The 20,887-nt window shown below is 41.8% G+C and overlaps 1 protein-coding gene across 3 annotated transcripts in view; it reads right to left on the bottom strand.

Annotated features, from left to right (window-relative positions):
- Positions 1–799: 799 nt before the first annotated feature.
- The window catches only part of Ocrl (OCRL inositol polyphosphate-5-phosphatase), a 54,445-nt gene continuing 34,357 nt past the window's right edge, over positions 800–20,887 (bottom strand). For 2 of the 3 annotated variants that reach the window (XM_029534174.1, XM_029534175.1), the window contains exons 16-24: positions 19,828–19,938; positions 19,063–19,228; positions 18,579–18,814; positions 10,724–10,747; positions 6,413–6,529; positions 5,188–5,272; positions 4,465–4,592; positions 3,410–3,521; positions 800–3,205 (exon numbers count right to left, since the gene is read on the bottom strand). In XM_029534174.1, coding sequence (XP_029390034.1) covers positions 3,081–3,205; positions 3,410–3,521; positions 4,465–4,592; positions 5,188–5,272; positions 6,413–6,529; positions 10,724–10,747; positions 18,579–18,814; positions 19,063–19,228; positions 19,828–19,938 — 1,104 coding nt within the window. In that variant the 3' untranslated portion in view covers positions 800–3,080. The remainder of the gene's footprint in view (positions 3,206–3,409; positions 3,522–4,464; positions 4,593–5,187; positions 5,273–6,412; positions 6,530–10,723; positions 10,748–18,578; positions 18,815–19,062; positions 19,229–19,827; positions 19,939–20,887) is intronic. The other variant, XM_029534176.1, reaches the window with a different exon arrangement.

Genomic DNA, 20,887 nt, shown 5'->3' with positions numbered 1-20,887 from the left:
AAATTAAAAAAAGAACCAGTATTCAACAAGGCAAGATGGTGTGTGGCTATAGTCCTAGCTACAAGGGAGGCTGGGCCAGGATCATTGATTGAATCTAGAAGTTCAAGACCAAGCTCAGCAAGAAATTAAGATTCCATTACAAATCCCATCCCACCCCCCAACCCCCAAAAGGAAGACTTTCTTTTGATGAACTCATTGTTGCCTGAAATGATTTTTGCTGGCTTGAATGTACATGACTTCTTTATTAGTCTCATAAAATACATGGCTTCTTATACATGCACCATATGTGTGTGGGCCCTTGGCTGCCCTGGACATAGTTATAGCAGTTGTGATCTGCCAGATGTGGGTGCTGAGGGCCAAAACTAATCAGTAAGTGCTCCCAACTGCTGAGCTATCGCTCCAGTCCCAATTTTATTTATGTGGCTATGTCACAACACATGTGTAGGTTAGATGACAACTTTCTGGAGTAGGTTCCCTCCTCCATGTGGCTTCTGGGAATGGAACTCAGGACACTAGCCTTGATGGCAAGTACCTTTGCCCATGGAATCATCTCACCAGTCCAGGAAAACACTCTTTTTTGTTCCTGGTGCTGAGAATGAAATCCAAGGCTTTGTACATGCTAAGTAAGCACTCTAGAATGGAGTTACAGCCCCAGCACAACAATTTTAAATGGTATTTCTCTGTAGGCTCAGTAGTGACAGGTACAGGTATGGTTGGATGGGGCCTGCAAAAATGTCAAGTGAGTCCAAGTGATATTAAATCTCCCCTCTTCAGTTCTTTCTCAGTCAGATCACAATACGGTTTCACACAACATATATTTATTCATAAAATCGCAATAAATTATAATAAAAAAGATGACACAAAATACAGAATCCCACTAGCAGCTTTGCGTAGTGACCGAGACATTTTCTTTTTTTGTGAAATATAACAAAGAACTACAGATTAAGAATCAGAAAGGGAAACTAATGTAGTATCACCCAATAGACTGGAATCATTTCTTCCCGAAGATGCTAGGTGCAGAGTCTTTCGCTACCAGTTAAACCTGAAATCCTTAATTCAGAGCAACTATGAAATAGTACCTTGGAAGAATCAGGAATTAAGAGGTTGAGGTGTAGGATAGGCAGGATAGGGAAAGCAGGTTTCTTCCATCTGATCTGTTTTGTGTCCCCTTCCTGGAGATTGTCTAAAACTCTCAACCCTATATACATTCCAGGCTGAGCTGGACAAAAGGCTGAGGCAGTGAAGCAACTTGGTGCTTTGGCCTGATGAAGGAAGGGCACTACGTGCATGCTCCACAGAGCCCCCACTAATCATAATCTTGCTCACCCAAGGTCTGCAAGGTATTATAAAATGGGCACAGGAGAGGCATTCCCCCATGGACCACCTTGCTCCAGCTCCTACCATCTGCTTCTTCAGTGATTACATTCTGGCCTCATAGATATGACAAAATTCTTCTGCTCTCAGTCTTCCACTAACCAACTGTTGACCCAATCAGATCTTCAGTGAGCTGGCACCAACACTTTGATTCCGATTTCCCAACTCCCAATTATTTAAGGGCTTAACCATTCTACTGCAGGATACATACCTTTTGTTCTCCCAAGAACTCAATTTTGAAGAGATGAGGGAGCTGGAAAACCATTTGATGGTGGATGTTTTCCTGGCCCTCTCCTTGGACGGTACAAGATGCTATTGATGGAATCAGTGCCCAAGATTGTACACACAGCCTATATAAGCTCGCCTATATAAGCTCCTTACATCAGATGTTAATAGGCAAGAATGAGACGACTTGGGTTGGTTTGGTGAATGAAACCAAGCAAGTCGATTTCACCAGGCAGTTTTGCAGCCAGAAGCTGGCAGCTGGTTTGTCAGTCAACAAATTAATTTTTAAAAAGTTTGTCTGTCCCACAAAGCTTGAATAAAATGAAAACCTTAGAGTAGTTTCAAGTGGAAGAGGTAATGTGTGTGGCTGGTCCCACAGACCAGTCTCTCTTACACAGCACTTGATATAGTGTCAAGGAGCCAAGGGCAGTCTTTTTAAGTCTTTGCTTGAAGGAGGCAGATGTGGAGCTCAGAGTACGCTCTGTTGAGAGAGGCCAGTGACTTTGGGAGATAGAAGAATAGGTTCTGAGGGTTACCCTCAATACTTGGTTTGGAGGGCGAGGAAAGCTCCTGGGAGTTCACTTGAGGTACACAAACTCCTCTTTTGACTGTGATGCAAACATTACTCTGGAAGTGGGTTTCTAGTAGGGGAGATGGGGACCGACATGCAGGATTGCACCCATGTCAAGTGTGGCTAGTAGCTGGGCACGGGGAGTGGGAAGCAGGGCTGTTTCCATTCTGATATCCTCACAGTGCTTTCCTTGCTGTTGTGATGTTTCTCACATCAGTTGGACGCCATCTCTACAGTTCATAAAATTATGTAACTAACCATGGTCTGAGACAAGGGACTCTGGCTCCACCAAGTGTGGTTCCACACGAAGGCCAACTTTATAGTGACATACAGATATAATTGTAGAACTGCACACACGCATGTAACAATCACACGGAGACAGTGAACTTCACTGTTCAGGACATCCACGGAGTCACTAGCCTCATCCGGGCTTCCTTCAAAGTGAAAGCATGAAGGAAGTGTGCAAAGTAGTGACACGAGGAGAGGAGAGGGTGGGTCCAAAGTGCATCGTACAAAGGACTACAGACAAGTCTGAGCTATAGCAAGTAGTGCTTGTAGGCTTACAACGGGAGCGCCTCTCAATCCAGGCCTAGGGTATTAAAGATCATCATGAGGACTGGGAAGCAGGGCAGAAAATATACCCCTAGGTAAAGGTGTGTAAATACAGACCTCTTTGCTTTACAAAGAGTAAACACAAAAACACCGAAATATGGTAACTTTGGCTTGGCAGTATATGTTTAAAAGGATTTTGCTGTGTAGGATATGGTAAGGAAGGATTAGGAAAACTTTGTACTACAAACAGAATGTAAGATCCTACAGTAGACCCTTTCTGTGTGATAACCTTTCAAATCATTTTGAAGTACTCGGAGCCCAAGATCTTCCTCCTCTAGAATCTCAGATAGGAAAAGACTTAGTCTTCCTCATTCCCAAGCAGGAAGACCAGGAGAAACTGGATGGCACGCTGGCGGTCACTTGGAGTCTGTCTTGTCATGAGGTTCGGTGGTGGCCTTAGGAGAAGGCTAGTGAACAGGGTAGCTAGAGGGTGGGGGACAGAAAAGGGGGAGCCCAGTGTCAGACATGACTGAAGCAAAACCTCAAGGTTTGGGGTACAGGGAACAAGAACAGCAAGGGAAGGGACTGCCACGTTCCCGAAAATCAAATATGGTACACATTATGCACAATGCATTCAGATTCTGTCCAACACGCACTCCGCAAGACCCTCTCATGAAGTCCCCTTACCGATCATGTTGGTGTTGACATTGTTGTAATCAGAGAATTTTAAGAGTTCACGAAGGAATGCCATCAAGTAGCGGAAAACATTTCTATGGCACCTTGGAAGCTGGGAAATGACCTGTTTTTTTAGAGAGGAGTGTGTAATAAGGTAAACGGCTCCTAGGGAATGACACTCCAAAGCTGCCATAAGAACAATTTGTTACCCAACTGTTAGTGGCCCCATTTGTTTGTCACTACCCTCTATTACCATAAGCAGTATTTTACCCGCCAGATTAGGACTCTGGGGTAAGTATGGTTTGCTTTCTCTCTATTCAAAGACCAGGCCATGCAGTCAGCACAGAGTCACGTTCACACAGTGCCTCACCAGAAGGAAAGTGTTCATCTGTTATCCCCCCCCCCCACAGCAAAGGCATCAGTCAACTTGTTTTTCTCTACAGTGCCACTTGGCGATGATCGGTACCTCCTACCAACACTCACTGATGTGATTCATAGCTAGTCTCAGCCACTGTGGACGAAAATCTTTGCAAGATCAAAAACACATCAAGAAGGAAAGAAGGAGGAGGAGAAGGAGGAGGTGGCGGTGGCTCCCAACTGTCATCTACTCTTTCAGATAATGACAACTAGAACTGCACTTACAATCATTTTGTAATCTCACCCCGGGGTGAGAAGTATCCCCCTCACTATGTTTTCTGTTAACAGAATAGGGAAACTAGAAAATATTCGAATATAATAAAGAATAATACTACCTAATTCAACTTTATTTATTTAGTGTGTGTATGGGGGGAGGGGAGGGCCCATGTGGAGATCAGAGAACAACTAGTGGGGGTTGACTGTTTTTCTTCCATCACTTGTGTTCTCGGGATCAAACTTAGGTCAACAGGCTTGGTGGCAAGTACCCATTGAACCATCTCACTAGCTCCCTCAAGGATCTTAATTTTTAACTATGGTGTCCTATCACGAATAACCAACCCAGGCCCATTCTATCGTATAGCTTTGTAAAACTGACCATTTCTCTATGGGAGAACCTGCACTGAGCATATCCTCAGAGCACCGAAACTCACCTGTTTGCAGATGCGAGGATCATGAGCAGAGTCAAGACATCGCTGATACAGCTCATAACAGATGACTGGCTCTGGCAGAGCTTCCAGGAAAATGAGCAGTGCTTCAGCCACAGAATGGTTACTGCCAGCTGAATTACCTTGAGTTAAAGGAAGAGGAACCAAGAAAAAAGCCACCCAGAGACCTGACTGGCTCCTTTCCTCAAGCCTCTCCAGGGATGCCCTTTCTCTTCTCTTTCGGCACATACTATTCCTGACTGTGTTTTTATAATGGTCCAGGTGCTCTGCAGCTGAGCTGGGGCAGAATTTGGGAGGTTTCACTATAACTAGAGACTTGGAGAACATGACAGGGTCCATTGGATGGGTTATAAACTAGCTGCCAGTGTTTCCTCTCATTCTTCTTCCTGTCGTCGGAAAGCACATGGCTGGGAAGGTTAGCAGGAACGACCAACTGGCTGAAGAACACTCCTGGTGCTAGGGCTCCTATGTCCCATGCTCATTAGAAGTTGCTGTTACGCTCCCCTTGATTCCTCTCAGTCTCAGTTTTGACAAAAAGGGAGACTAAAAGTTCCTGAAATGTCTTGAGAAAACAAATGGATAGTCACTGACTATCTTAAAATAAGGCAATGGAAAACATCAGTGTAGAAACACAGCATCAAATACAGGTGAGAAAAAACTTTGCCCAAGTATCTGTCCATAGTCCCAAGCCTTGGGCAGAAAGGATACGAATTGTCTCAGGAATGCTGGTATCCAGACAATCAATGATCTGCTGTAACTCCTCCTGCATTCCAGGGGTTTGGAACAAGTCCTCCTACCAAAGAAGTACGAATGAAGGAAACAAGGCAAGATAGCCAGCCCCTCAAGTTCTGAGCTTGCCCAGAAAATGGAGAGCAACAGGCCAAAAGGCGAAGGGTGGCACATGTGTTAACAGTTAGGGATGGAAGTTTGGTCAGAGTATTGCTTTCCTTTAGCATTTCGATAATCCATGTGGTGATGGTTTGTATATTCTTGGACCAGGGAGTGGCACCATTTGGAGGTGTGGCCTTGTTGGAATAGGTGTGTCACTGTGGGTGTGGGCTTAAGCCCCTTACCCTAGTTGCCTGGAAGTCAGTCTTCCACTAGCAGCCTTTGGATGAAGACAGAACTCTCAGCTCCTCCTGCACCATGCCTGCCTGGATGCTGCCATGCTCCCACCTTGATGGCAATGGACTAAACCTCTGAATCTGTAAGCCAGCCCCAAATAAATGTTGTGTTTTATAAGAGTTGCCTTGGTCATGGTGTCTGTTCACAGCAGTAAAACCCTAACTAAGACACATGTGAAATGTTATTTCAAGCAAGAAAATGACCTGTCAGAAAAATGACATTTCAGTCTCTACTTGATGAGGCAAGGGACTAGATGGCCAGATCAGGAAGCTCCATAGTGCACCACGGAGGCTCTAGAAAACAGAGTGTACCCGGCACAAGTGCAGCCATTGACAAATGTGGACAGAATTGGATGAAGGGAAAAGTGTGAATGGCACATTCACGATACAACTTGGTTTCCGAGTTATATTGCTCTTAGTAGATCTGAGACCATTACCCTTCAATTTGGTCAAAGAAAGTTCTAGTTTTAAAAAAGGGGAATGAGTTGGGAGTAGCTAGGGTTTTAGTATAGGGTTTAAAAGAAAACTCAGTGTTCTGTTAAGGAAATGGGCTTGAAGTCACAACAGGCATTAGTCCAGAATACTCAGTGGTCCAGAGCAAAGCGTATAAGCAAGGCATAGTCATTCTCAGTTCTAGTCCTGACTCTGCCCTCAGACTCAGAGTTAGCTTAGCTTGTATGCTTTAGTGGTCTGACATTATAGCCACATGGAGGATGGCATGGTTAAATGCACTATGCAGATATGAAGCTTAATTTCCTATATGATTCATATACATGCTGCAGTAGCAGGGAAGTTTTTTTCTCACTTACCTGGTGACATGCGTATTTGAACAAGTGATCTACTAGAAGCCAGATCTCTTTGGGGACTTGAAGGGGTCGCTCACTGGCACCTTCATCCAAGGGTACCATCTGCAGAAGGGATTTCTCCTAACAGATGAAAAGGGATTAGAATCAAAGGGCCTCAGAATAAAGCATTAAATCTTCTTCAAAACATTTTCAAGAGGATACAATGTGATCTTGGTCTCTTAAACTTTTGCCTTTTTTTTCCTCACAGGAGACATGCATGTTTAGAAGGCACCTAGTAATGACTGCAGTAGTTAAAACAATCCCCTTCCCAAAATGCTTTATTCAATTAGTAAGCATTTCATCCGTGCTTATGGTGTGCATCCTCTGGATGCATTCCATATTCTGAAGTGAGAATATAATACAGTCATAGTACAGTCTATGCATGACTGGTAGCTGGACCATGAAGTCACAATTGCTAATAGAGTACCCTGAGGGACTGTATTTACACTTTAGTTTCAGTTTATTCTACACTAATTCTTCCTTCAGGTCTCATCACAAGGACTACTGGGATTTCTCATTGCTTCTTTAACTGAATTGCTTTGGCTCTCAGGAATTAAAGACAACTCTGCACATTAGAGACATATATATGGATACTTTATGTTTAATCCAAGTTTCTAATCATAAGTCCCAAGATCTAAAAGTAATAACGTGGAATGTAGCAACCGAAGAGCTAGACCATAAACACTCAAGGGTCTGCTTTCAGAAGTTATTGCTTATATTAATAGCTCATCAAAGACTTTTAGGGGCTATTATTTATCTTATATACCTTTCTATTGTTAGAGTCTTCTGAAAGAATATAAGGCAAAAATCCAGAAGTGATACATACCAGACAAATAACTAAATTCAAAGTGTAAAATAAACTCAACTATCTCCCAACACTCAAAAAGAAATATGTTAATTTACCTTAGGTTTATAGTTTCAAAAATAAAGAATATGAAAACACACACACACACACACACACACACACACACACACACACCTAAAATAGGCTACAGGGCATCCGAAGGCAGCTTTCAGAAGAACCCCAGTGGAGAAAGCCATGTTCAATTTTTAGCATCCTCTTCCATTTGCTACCTCTAAGTTATAAATAATATATTGTTAACTTTCAGAAATTCTTGCCTGACATTGTTCTATCTATAACCTCCAGCCATGTAGCTTTAAGGGAGAAAAAAAAAAGCCTGTATCACTATGCTCACAGAGACCACACATATTCCAGCGGCACCCAGGTACCTTCCTACCACGGTATTCTTTAAGAAGCACTGATGAACTGTCTAAGCTGTTGCACTCTTCTCAGGGAATAAGGAGAAGGGGGTAGTGATCATTAGTTGCCATTTTAAATCTCTCTACATATCTATTTTCACATTTCTTTGATTTCTTTCCCTGGGATGCTATGTCTTGAAATTCATTTTTTTTAGTGTCCTTATATTCATATTCTATAGTTGTTGTAACTTCTATTGGTGTCTCACTCACTGGTTTCATTCTGGCTATATGTATTACCTGAAGGCATCCACCTGATATCCGAGCCCAAACATTTCATAATGCATTCTACTAACTTGCTGGACCAAGCAGAACACATGTACAGATTCTTTAGCAGATGCCACCAAACATACCACATATACATTATTTAATATTGACTCATATACTTTCAAAAAATCTGACATCCAACTGAAGGTTTTTCCTGTACTAAGGCATTAAGACAACACAAGGCACTGTTTAAGCTGAACAGACAGACATGGTGTGTGCCCTTAACAGAAAAGAGCTGAGAAGCAAAGATGTCTTAAGCCTTAGTAGTTTAAAAGGTTAATAAAATGTCAGTAGGTTATATACAGCATCTATTATCCATTTCCAAATTCATGTGTGATAATCGGAAATGTCACACTTGTGGCTCTGAAGTCTAGAAAAAGAAACAATAAGAAAATGGGGAAAGAATATTTATAAAAAATGTTGTGCACATTATTGTGAACTCCTAATGTTCAAAGGGTAACCAAGACCCTCACCCTCTCTCTCTGCCTTTTTTCAACAGGACACACTCTGCCTTATAAGCCCTCACTTTGTAATCTTAATTCTAATGGTTAAAGCAGCTTCTCTTCCTTCCTTCCTTCCTTCCTTCCTTCCTTCCTTCCTTCCTTCCTTCCTTCCTTCCTTCCTTCCTTCCTTCCTTCCTTCCTTCCTTCCTTCCTTCCTTCCTTCCTTCCTTCCTTCCTTATTTTTCGAGACAGGGTTTCTCTGTGTAGCCTTGGCTGTCCTGGAACTCACTCTGTAGCCCTGGCTGGCCTCGAACTCAGAAACCTGCCTGCCTCTGCCTCCCAAGTGCTGGGATTAAAGACATGAGCAACCACCGCCTGGCTGCAGCTTCACTTTCAAAGTACATTCAACTCCACCCAATGGAGAGGCCCCTCAAACACGATAAAAGTGCTGTGGAATGTTTGTCCAGCTCCTTCCTCTGCATTTGGCAGCCCTGAGGGGAACCTGGCCTCTTCAGCTGAGGGTGAAAAAGGTCATGAGGCACTACAGAAGGGCCACAGCACTGGACAGTCAGGAAACAGTACCCACCTCTTACATTCTGGTGGTCAGGAGCAGTGGGACTTTTTATAGCATTTTCTACCTTTTTGGGCTTTGAGCCTTGTCTGCTAGAACATAGAAAATATCTTTTGCTGTTAAAAAACAGACAGCTAGATTAGATGTGTCTTAGTCAGGGTTTCTATTCCTGCACAAACATCATGACCAAGAAGCAAGTTGGGGAGGAAAGGGTTTATTCAGCTTACATTTCCATACTGCTGTACATCACCAAAGGACACAGGACTGGAACTCAAGCAGGTCAGGAAGCAGGAGCTGATGCAGAGGCCATGGAGGGATGCTCTTTACTGGCTTGCTTCTCCTGGTTTGCTTCTCCTGCTCTCTTATAGAACCAAGACTACCAGCCCAGAAATGGCACCACCCACAAGGGGCGCTTCCCCCTTGATCACTAATTGAGAAAATGCCTTACAGCTGGATCTCATGGAGGCCTTTCCTCAACTGAAGCTCCTTTCTTTGTGAAAACTCCAGCTGTGTCAAGTTGACACAAAACTAGCCAGTACAAGATGATTTATGATTTTATTTAGTTCCACAATTCTACTCTGCTTTATTTCTTGACTGTATATGGACATTCTTGGGGTAATTAGTCACTATTATCAAGGACCCCCAAATCACTTCTTTGTTGTGCGTATGGTCCATGTGTATGTATGTATGTGTGTATGCTGGCTAGGGGTTGATACCACGTGTATCCCTACATCCGTTTCCAACTCTTTTTTATTTTTTTCCTTTTCTGAGTCAGGCTTTCTCATTGAACATGGAAGTAACTGATTCTGTTAGACTGGCTGGCCAGGGAGCCCCAGGGACCTGTTCTCCAGCACTTGCCTGGGCCATCTCCCCAGCTTCCAAATCACTGTTGCTTTAAGTTAAATCATTTTATTTGCGAAAAGAGGACACACAAACCCTCCCATTCTTTTGGGAGAGGTGGTGGCAATATCCAGATTCAGTGGAACCTGAACATGGGAGTGACACCACGAATTCATGGACAGTAGGAGCTCCAAATTACTTTTAATGTAACAGGAATAACATTTTTTTTTTAGTTTTACTACAAACTCATGGGTTTTCAGATAAGATTTATTGAGACAAATCTGGGCTAGAGATGCAGTTTCATGGTGCAGTACTTGTCTGCAAATTAAAAAATACAAAATGGGTAGTGTGTTTGTGTAGCATGTGGAAGGCCCCGTGTTTCATCCCTTGCAGCATACTTTAGTGTGCAAAAGCATGAAAACATGCATGCACACATACTAGTGGCTAGGGATATAGCCCAGTTGTTAGAATGTTTATCTATCATCTATCACAAGGACCAAGTTTGATTTGCAGGACTGAGTAAAACCAGGGGTGCTGTAATCTCAGCACTGGGGAGACAGGAGGATGAAAAAAAAATTAAGGTCATTCTTTGCTACCTAATGAGGCTAGCCTATAATACATGAGATCCTTTCTCAAAAAGAAAAAGAAAATGTACCCTTGAGTTTTATTTCTTTTACATACAGAGTATCAACAACTTCTCAGATGTGTCGACATTGTTCCTGTATTTTGAGCATACTTCAAGATACCTTACAGGACAGGACATCAGCGGTTATTAGGAAATTCTCACCAAGTCAGAGGCCTCTGATATGAGAATGCTTAGGGACAATTTCCAGGGACCACAGTTAAGTGTTAATCAAGCACAAGGAAACCTTCATTACCACCAATGGCTTGAATTACCTTTTCTAGGTAGCTGTCTTCTTCCTGAGAGCAGAGCAGGAGAAAAGTCATTGGCAGATAGACAATGATCAGAGTTAATTCACAGTATTAGAAACAGCTCAGTTTTGCATGCTTGCTAGTCACATAGGCTCTGAACAGCTCCGAGGCCTTCAAAGGATGTACACTGAAAATGAAACCCATTTCCCACATGCAAAGTTCTTTGTCACACCTAGTGTACTTAATAGTTCACTGAGACTATCACTAAGGAAACATCCTTCTCTAGGACTTGACTATAGGCAGTGCCCTCTGGAAGCTGCCTGAGGCCCCAGCCAAGCCTGGTGTTGCATCTCCCTGTTCATCTACTGTCAGATGCAGCTCTTACCTCATCCTAATGTTGCTTCCACGGAAGAACTCAGCTGCGGGTCTGAGAGTGGAGATTCAGAAGTGGGGTATACTTCTTGTCTATTTCCACTTTTACTTACATATACTCCTTCCTCTTGCTATTCTCATCCCAGCTAGCCTCCTGAGTCTCCAAGAGCCTCCTTGTGCTTTTTCTCTCACCTTGTACCCACCCACCTCCCCCAAAGTGACTAGACTCCCCAGATTTGAAGACTGACTGAAATGTAAATGGACTTGATCTCAGAGCTTTGTGGATCAGGGTATCCATCAGTTCCTCTATTTTCCTGGTGGATATGAAAGACAAAGGAGAAGCAGGGGCAATAGTTTCATTGTTCTAGTTATCTTTGCACTCATTACAACCCAATAAGAGAGAGAGAGAGAGAGAGAGAGAGAGAGAGAGAGAGAGAGAGAGAGAGAGAGAGAAGCAGCAGCAGCCATGATCACCACCACCAGAGGAATCTCTACCACATAACCCATGCAAAGGGTGTATACACAATGCCACTTTATCTGCACATCAATGTGAAGCATTATTTCTATTTTACAGATGAAGAAACTGAGGCTTAGAGAGGTTAAATTATTTGCCCAAAAATGCATAGGTAATAAGTGACAGAATCAGGATTGGAACCCAGGTCTGACTACAACTCTGAGAGGACATCATCGGTGCTTCCAAGCTAGGCAGGGGAAAGCTATGAGAGTACATCTATGATTGGCTAAGGAGAGTGAGACATGTTATTTACAAGGCAGCAAGGATTATGCAGAGTATAGGTATTGACGCCTACGTACAAGTCTTTCTTCTGCCTCTTACTGGCTTGGTTGAGAGCCCAGTCAATTTACCCAATTTTGTACTGTCCCAGTCTCTTCATCTCTGAAGCAGGTAAAACATGTTCCTTGTAGCAACAGTGAATCCATCTAAAGCCAGGAGGAGTCTCTGCCCCAGAGACTCTCAACTGGGTTCTTCCTGATCCCATTACAGAGCACTGAGAAATCAAGTAGAAATCACATCTCAGGCCTGGTAGGTCTAAGGAGAAATCTAAGTCTCCCTGTCAGAGAAGCAAGAGCGCCTGGACTGGGAGTGAAAGTGTATTCCCTGACATTTCAAGGGACTATTCTGTACCTATTGTCCCAAGCTGTTCTTACATATGGCAATTAGGACTTTTAGTATTGTTAGATATATCATGAATTAAACCTGATTTTCTGAGTTTACCTACATTTAAATACCATGGGGAATGAAGATGTCAGAATCCTAGGTATGCATCGTTCTATCCTTATGATACTTTTAAATGTGAAGTTAGTTCTGAGTGCCAACAATCTAATTTAACAAAAGCCTTGCTATAACCTTTTATTAAATTTAGAAACACTTGTCAATAAATTTGATAGACTTTACCTTTGTCCTCTGATGAGTACATGCCCATGATATAACAAGCAAAACAAAGCAGGGAGTTGGTGTACTATTGTGTCAATCTAGGCCCTGAAAGAAGATTCCTTTGAGTGGTGAGCATGTACTGGTACAGAGGACTATGCAAAACACCTGCTGCGGAGGGCAGTGATAGTTAAGGACAAATAAAGGAGAAATATTCGGTTCCAACTGAGTCTTAGAATTTACAACCCGATATTCTTATAATTCATATGCAAATGTTCCCAATGCTTGGCTACTAGTCCTTAAAAACAACACAGGATTGTTTTTAAAGCTGGTATTATGACCCAGAGGTATATGCATGCTTTGGAAATGGTCTACTACTGAGCCACATGTAAGCCCTTAAGCCGCAGGATTTTGGGGACAGGATTGTGGAAGTAAGCCAGGAACAGTGGTATAGGACCATTATAGAGTTACTCAGAAAGTTCTCATGAATGCTGAGGTCAGGGCCAGTCTAGACAATATAGCAAGACCCATGCTCTAAGAAAAGGTGGGAGAGGCAGAATGAAACACATGCACAGAAATGTTAAATGACAAGGTGACTAAGAAGCATTTACTCACCTTGCTGTGGGAAGCATAACTAACTAGAGAATGTTGAGAGAACAGTGAAGAAACAAAATGTGACCCCAAGTGACAACTTAATACATCTGCATTGTCTGTAGCAGGCATTAGGGAGCAAGGACAAAATCACCCCCGCCCGAGCAGTATTACAGAATGTTTAATCTGGCAGACCTAAATGGGAGAAAATGAAGTGCAGAAACAGAGGGAAACATGAAATGGATATCAACATAGGCCAAGCAGACGAAAAGAAACACCTTAAAACTAAGACAGTGGCCCATGAAACAGCTGAGCTGCTTGCTTCCAAGCTTGATGATGCAAGGTAAAATCTCTGGAACTCATACAGTGGAGTTAAAGAATCAACCCCACAACACTATCCTCCGACTTCTATAAGTGAGCTTGGGTGTGCAAGCGCAAGCTAAATCTGTCAATGGAACAATTTATGTACTAATATGGGGCCTGGAAGCTGGCTCACTTGATAGAGGTATATGTATGCAGACCTAGTTCAACCCCTAGAGCCCACAAGGTGGACGGAGAGAAGCAACTCCCAAGAGTTGGTCTGATCAACAGACAATATATATATTTTAACTTAGTGGACAGACAGTATCTTTTATTAATAGAATGCTTGTCCGGCATGAATGAAGCGCTGAGTTCCACCCCCAATGCCACAAACCTGAGGAATGGAAAAAAAGAAACTCTAAAAGAGGAATCCAAAGGACTGCTCAGATGCTAGTGGAGAGATAGCAAATGGACATGCAGAGTTTATTTCTTTGTGGCTGCGATGATGGTTCCATGGTTCATTCACTTGCCACACAAGTGTGATGGACTCTGGATCCCCAGAACCCAAGAAAATGCCAAGTGGATGTGGTAGCCCGCTTGTCCTTCCAGCCTTGGAGGGATAAGAGAACCTCAGAGAGAGCTGTGTAGGAAGACTAGCCATATCACTGAGATCTGGGTTTATCTAAGAAACTGCCCCCAGTGTATAAGGTGGGCGACAAATGTAAAACGATTCTCAACATCAAGGAACAGGGCTTTCTGCGCATGCATGCATATGCGCGCACACACAAGTATACATGTACATCACACACATTTCAAAGTGTAAAAAAGGAAAAAAATACAGTGATCTTCCTTCTCTGGATGGAGGCATGAAGAAAACAAATGTAAATTACACTTAGTCCACTGCTAGATTGAATTAGAAGTAGAAAAGGCAGTTAACCTCCACCAAAAGAGGTGACTTCTTCCCTGGGGTGACATGACACATAAGAAGCATATTGCAAATCCTTCCTTAGCCCAATAGTGACTCTAAGAAGAATGTTCCCAGTAGTGAATGCAGATAAAACAATATAAAAGAGTTCTTTGTAAGAAGATTCAGTGATAGTGCTGAGGATTAAACCCAGGACCTGGGGGATGTTAGGAAAGGGTTCTACCACTGAGCTGCACCCCCAGCTCCTCTGCCCACTTTTTTAAAAAAAAATTTTTGAGACAGGGTTTCTCTGTGTAGCCCTGGCTGTCCTGTAATCCACTCTGTAGACCAGGCTGGCTTCGAACTCAGAAATCCGCCTGCCTCTGCCTCCCAAGTGCTGGGATTAAAGGCGTGCGCCACCATGCCTGGCTCTGCCCACTTTTTATAGTAGACAAAGCTTGTCAAATTTCCCTAGCCTTGGTCTTGGGATCCTTCCGCCTTTCATCTTTCAAGAAGCTGGATAAAAAGTGTGTGCCACCAAGCTCAACCGGAAGGTTCACATTTAAGAATAACTAAATGGAAATCAAAGCTCTCAAAAGAAATAGTTCATATGAAATATAGAGAAGAAACAAATCATACATGTAAGAGGATAAGAAAGGCATTATTAGATCAGTAACATAAACAGAGAGAAACGATCACTGGTATCAGAAGAGTCACCATGTTCTTATCTCAGACTTTATACCCCCTCTCTTCATTGGCATGGTCTCCACTCAGCTTTCCTCTTTTTTCATGTTTGTACTTGCAGCCAAAATCCTTAACCAGTTCTGGCACTTCAAGCCTGGTCTCCTTTTTCTTATTAGCTCATTCTATGTGCAACATCAGAAGGTTCCTTCTAATATGCCAATTTACAACTGTGTATTAGTCCTCCAAGTCTCCTGAAGGTTCTAGACAATCTCTGGCTCAAGCATAAGTGCATCTTCTGATCTCTAGACCATTGCCTGTTTCTATCCTACAGAACCTACAGAAAGGCAACTATTGTGAATACAAATTATAATCTCCACAACATTCGGTTTAAGTCATTTCCCAAAATATTGACTTACCCAAATATAGTGAACATTAGCCAGCTTCACATATCATAATCTGATCCTCCCTTCAAGAGAAATCTTGTAGTTTCCTACTCATGGTCAGTTTTCTCTTGCTTTGCATCCTTTATTCAAGGTGCCCCATACTTCTGGAAGAGCCTACTCATCCAATACCTAAATACATGTTTCTTTCTTAAGTGCACTGACTTGACTGGAAGCATGTCTCTGATCAACCCAAATCACTTCTCTAATCTACTTTATTCATATGTACTGAACTTACTTCTAGATCATGTTAATGTTACAAGCATCAAATATCGATTAAGATAAAAATAGGCAGATTCTGAGATTGATTTTTACAGAGATTGCCTGGTGAATCGATAAGTTTTTATTACACACAAAGGCTTAAATAACTGCTAGAAAGGCAACTATTGTGAATACAAATTATAATCTCCATAACATTTGGTTTAAGTCATTTCCCAAAATATTGACTTAACCAAATATAGTGAACATTAGTCAGTGAAGATCATTAATATTCAAATGATCTTGAATGAAACTTTCTATTAACCATGACTTAGGACTTAGCTAGACTGTGCATGCAAGGATACCTTCGTGGCCACTAAATTGCAGAAACTCACATCATCTCCATACTACTTTATATACAGTATGTAATAAATATTGATGATTATTCTGTAGTTAACATGTTAGTTAATCAGAAAAATAGACCTTTGTTCTGAAAAAGAATAAAAATAGTCACAACAGCAAATAATTCTCATCCATTCCCTCTAATTCCAACTATCCTAGGAGTTGTAGGATCTTTCTTATTGAAAATGGTTGGAAGCACAAAAAGATTCAAGCCAACGATCTCACTTTGAATTCGGTAGGAAGTAAGTGGAACATAGGAATCATTCTGAAACAGTACAGGGAGACAGAGCACATGTACTGAACCCACTTCCGGCTCCACCGTGAATTTATAGTACATAATACAATAGAGGACATGCACTAGTATTAGTACCATTGTCTCATGGGCTTTGAAATATCCTGTTAAGTCCTGGAAAAACCGTAAGACCTAAAGAAGTATTTTGGACTTGAAGCAAGAGGAAAGGTGTTCAGAAAAGGGGTGTGATTATTTTAGATCCCTGTTTACTGCCTCTTAACAATAGGGCTAATTTCCTCATTGATGAGATTCAGTAACTTAATAATACTGAAATGCAATAAGCCATGGTAAGAATGAGAACCCTAAGGCCTACAGAGTACAAACTTTCAAAATGAGCAAATGATCACGAATACATAATTTAATAAAAAAAGCCATTCTGTAATTATAGATAACCAAAGTTCTATTTCTTTAACCATGAGTCAATTATGTCTTAGAAGAGGGAAGATGGCCCTATACAGAGCCAAGATTCCTCTAATAATTTTATATACTTTCTATTTATGTAGAAATGTGATTGAATTGCCTGATAATATATTTGATATATAGTAAGAGCTTTTAAAGCTGGTTGAGCCTCCCAGTCATTCCTAGAACATGGAAAAATTATGGCCAGGGTACTATAATGCTGCCGCTGACTTTGATAAAAATGAGCCTTTTGTCTCATACTACTTTGAGCAATTTTTTTGTTCTACTGGTCTTTTACCTGTATATTATGATATCTGTGTGTTTTTATGGCTTTTGTGTGTGTTTCTTGTTTTTTTTTCCCTTTAAAAAATTCTAGACCGTTTTGTTTGCCTACTTGTTTTCTAAAGGCAGAGAGAAAGAAAGGGTGTGGAGTTAGGTGACTGGGTGGGGTGGAAAGAATCTGGGAGGAGCTGGAGTAGGGTAAGTGTGATCAGACTCTATTGTATAATTTTTTCCATAAAAACATTGGTGGTAGAAGAAAAACAATTTCAAGAAATAGCAGACTGACAGGATATGAATTTCTGCAGAAAAGGGCTTTCTTTCAAACACAGGTAAAACCTTCCATCATGAGAGCTCTATGGAAACAAATGACATTCCAGCGTTGGAATTTGCTCTTTGAGTCACAGGTGCAAGGATTCCATGGCAACCACACAGATTACACTCAGACAAGCCAGCAGGCTGCTGCGGCTCTAACCCTTCCTGATAGACCATAGAGTCACTGGCTATTCCCAGGCCTGAACACCATTGTGATTTTTTATACAAATGGTAACCCTTAGCTCTTCCCTTCATTATATCTGGAGAAAAAAAAGCTAAGTGCCAATCTGTACACAAATATAACAATAGTTTCATTTAGCAGAAAAAAATTTAATAGGATGGCTTGCTATTCAATCTTTTTTTTAAAAAAAAACTGAAAATAATATGCTTTTCCCGCATAAGAATAGAGACATTATATAGTAACTTGGCTTGTGAAAGGGGGTGGATATAATTCTTTTTTTTCTTTCTTGAGTCACATACATTAAGTGAAGAAGCTTCAGTACATGTTATACCCATCTGTAGACTGAATTTTTAGCTCAGTTGGCAGAAGGGCCTGCCTCACATGCAAGTAGCCCTAGATTTGGTCCCCAACACTCCATAAAACAGATATGGTGGAGCATACCTGTGATCCCACACTGGGGAGGTGGAGGCAGGAAGATCATAAGTTTAAATTAATTCTCAGTTGATGAGGAAATTCAAGTCCAGCCTGGGTTACCAAAGGGGGAAAATGCTGACTCATAGGTTCTATATCTTAAGATTCTGTTACCAGTGGTGAATGGAGGGGAGAACCTCTACTTTCAGTAAGCACCCCTAGGGACTATGACGTAAGCTCTGTAAGCATCCATAACAGCCTCTGCTCTCATCAGCAGCCGAGTTTGATATACTGTAGAGTGGAAGTCAGAAAATCTGGGTGGTAGGTCTGTCACTAACTCATCTGACTATGGGCAAGTGAATCCCTCCGGCCTCAGTTTTCCTGTAAGCACATGGAGGACAATAATGCATGGTGCACTTAGCACACCTAGCATGCATGCCAATTTATGCAAGTGTGATGAGCCTTGAGAGGGGGCCTTTGAGCTCATTTAGGAAGTACAATATATCATCTACTATCGTCCCACAAGATGTAACTACAGAGTAGAGTCTCCTTTTCCCTCCTATGCTTAATTTATTCAAAGTAGTGCTTAGATAAAGTGACATTCTTCTGTATCATTTGTCAGTTCCCATGATCCCAGAAGAAGAGAGATGGCACAGAAATAATGGGGACAAAACATGCAAATTAAATGGAAAGAAGGTTGCTGTCTGAGGATGTGCCTTACCAAGTCTATGAGTTTGGTGACAGGAACTTCTCGAATTGGTCTTTTCATTCGGCACAAAGCCTCCAATGAGGTTCCAAAGCAACTTGGGAGGTAATTCCCACTGATGGTCAAGAAGTAATCTTTTCCTCGATCCAAATGGAGGACAAGAATATCTTCAATCTTATCTTCACCGGAGTTCAGGATGGTTACAGAGTCTTTGCTGACGTATACATCAAGGGAGATATCTATTGTCTCGTCTGAAATGAAAGAGATGGTATATTGTAGCACAGATCTTTCCTGTGGAAAATCAACTCTGCTCCAAAGCAAAGAAACAGAACTACCAGGCAACAACAGGGAAGAGATGGGACACACAAAAGAGGTACCAGCAATATCAGGACAGTGCAGGTGAGAGACAAGTGATTAGAGAACAAGAAGTTAAGCCAGGGTTGTGGGAGGCTTGAGGAGTTGTATGTGGCAAGCAGACAGTGGTAAAGGGGAAACTCACTTGGCTCCAAGTAGCCCTCAAAAGGTTCAGCTCGAAGCCATGGCTTGCAGTATTGGCTGTCATTAAGTTTAGGGATGAAAGAAAAATGGCAGGGAACCTGTCCATTGTTGCTGATCTGGAACTTCTCCTTTTGCAGCTGCCGAAACTTCACATTCTCAAACAAAAACTGGGGAATAACAAACAGACAGACACAACCATGCATGCGTAGTAGGGGAAGTGAGTTGGATTATTTGTAGACAATATGAATCAAGAATAAGGTAATTATTAATCAGATATATAACTACCACATGTACTCATAGACCGAGACAACTTTCTAGCATTGACTCTCATACATGATTTAGCTTATGCTAGCAAAGAAGGCGTTAGGCAACTCTTGACCCTGTTCAAGGCTACTCTGATTGTTCCAGAGATCCTGAGAGGAACATGATGATGGTCCAGGGTGCTCATTCTTTGACTGAGCTCTGTTCCCCTAGACATGAACTAAGCACCAAATAAGAGTAACTAATCCGATGGCCTCCAAGCTGCTAGGTGCTACTGTAAGAGCTCATCATGTATTATTTAACTGATGTGATCCAGAAAGGGGAGCTGAATCTCTGAGAGGGTGAGGCACTTCATGTGTTCCTGCATCTACCAAACTGCAAATGAGACCAGGATGCAGACAGTCTGGTGATGATGATTTTAACCTTGATGCCCTTTGAAGTAACACAGTTTCCTTAGTGCTGACTACAATGGACAGGAGACAGGAAGCTGTGCAGTTTTGCTCACCTCTCTCCTGCTAAGGTCTAATGAAGGAAGGAAGTCGTTTTCCATTCTGTCCATAATGCGGACGATATCTTCAAAGACCTTCCGATACCTCCGTTCATCCACAACTTTCACCTAATGGGGATGAAGGCACCATTTTTAGCTTCATATGCACTCAGCTCATCTCCATCAGAGATTATCTAATAATCTAAAGCTGGGCATTATGGAACAGCTTGAAAATAAACTATAGTATGTTCAGCGCCCTCAATAACTTTACTAGCCTGCTTCACTCATAACTCTAACTTTCACTCAAAGCTCCGGAGTTGGGGGGGGGGGATTAAAGGCATGGACCACTACTGTCTCTAGCAAATTTTAAAAGTCACTAAAAAACCCTAAATTAATAGGCACTATATAAATAGGCATTATTAAAAAAAATACACTTTAGGGGAAAGGTAAGGTTAATTAGCTAAATTTCTGGAAAAGTCTAATCTGTAAGTCGCTTGATAATAGTACATATTTGGCAAGGATCTTTTTTTGTTCCATTGTTAATTATCTGACTGTGGAGAAAATGGGATAATTGCAGTAAAAATGATTTCTTGCAGTGTCTAAAATGACAGCTAAAATACATCCACTGCTATTTTTTTTAACAAGCATAAAACAGTAAAAGTGCAGAAAAATATGATTGAAGCATTTAAGTCCATTAGTTGCCATGGCCATTTGCAGGAATCAGATAATTGCTCAGATTACATAAAAGGGGCTGTATGGTGTTAGTAAGTGCAACTAGCGACCACTTTGGAAAAAGGACACCACAAGCTGTCCTAGAATAAAACCATGAGAACAGACAAGTCATTTGGACTAACGAATGGGTTAAGAAGGGTTTCAGATCACTGATAAGCGGATATTAGCCCAGAAACTTGGAATATCCAAGACACATTATGGAAAACAGAAGAAAATCAAGAAAGATGANCATTTGTGGACACTNCATTCCTCCTTAGAATAAGGAACACAACCCCCATGAAAAATTATAGGTACAGCGACAAAATTTAGAGCTAAGATGAAAGGATGGACTATCCAGAGAGGACCC

The sequence above is a fragment of the Mus pahari genome, chromosome X, assembly GCF_900095145.1.
Source record: "Mus pahari chromosome X, PAHARI_EIJ_v1.1, whole genome shotgun sequence".
Taxonomy (NCBI): Eukaryota; Metazoa; Chordata; class Mammalia; order Rodentia; family Muridae; genus Mus; species Mus pahari.
This window is presented reverse-complemented; position numbering and strand designations above follow the sequence as displayed.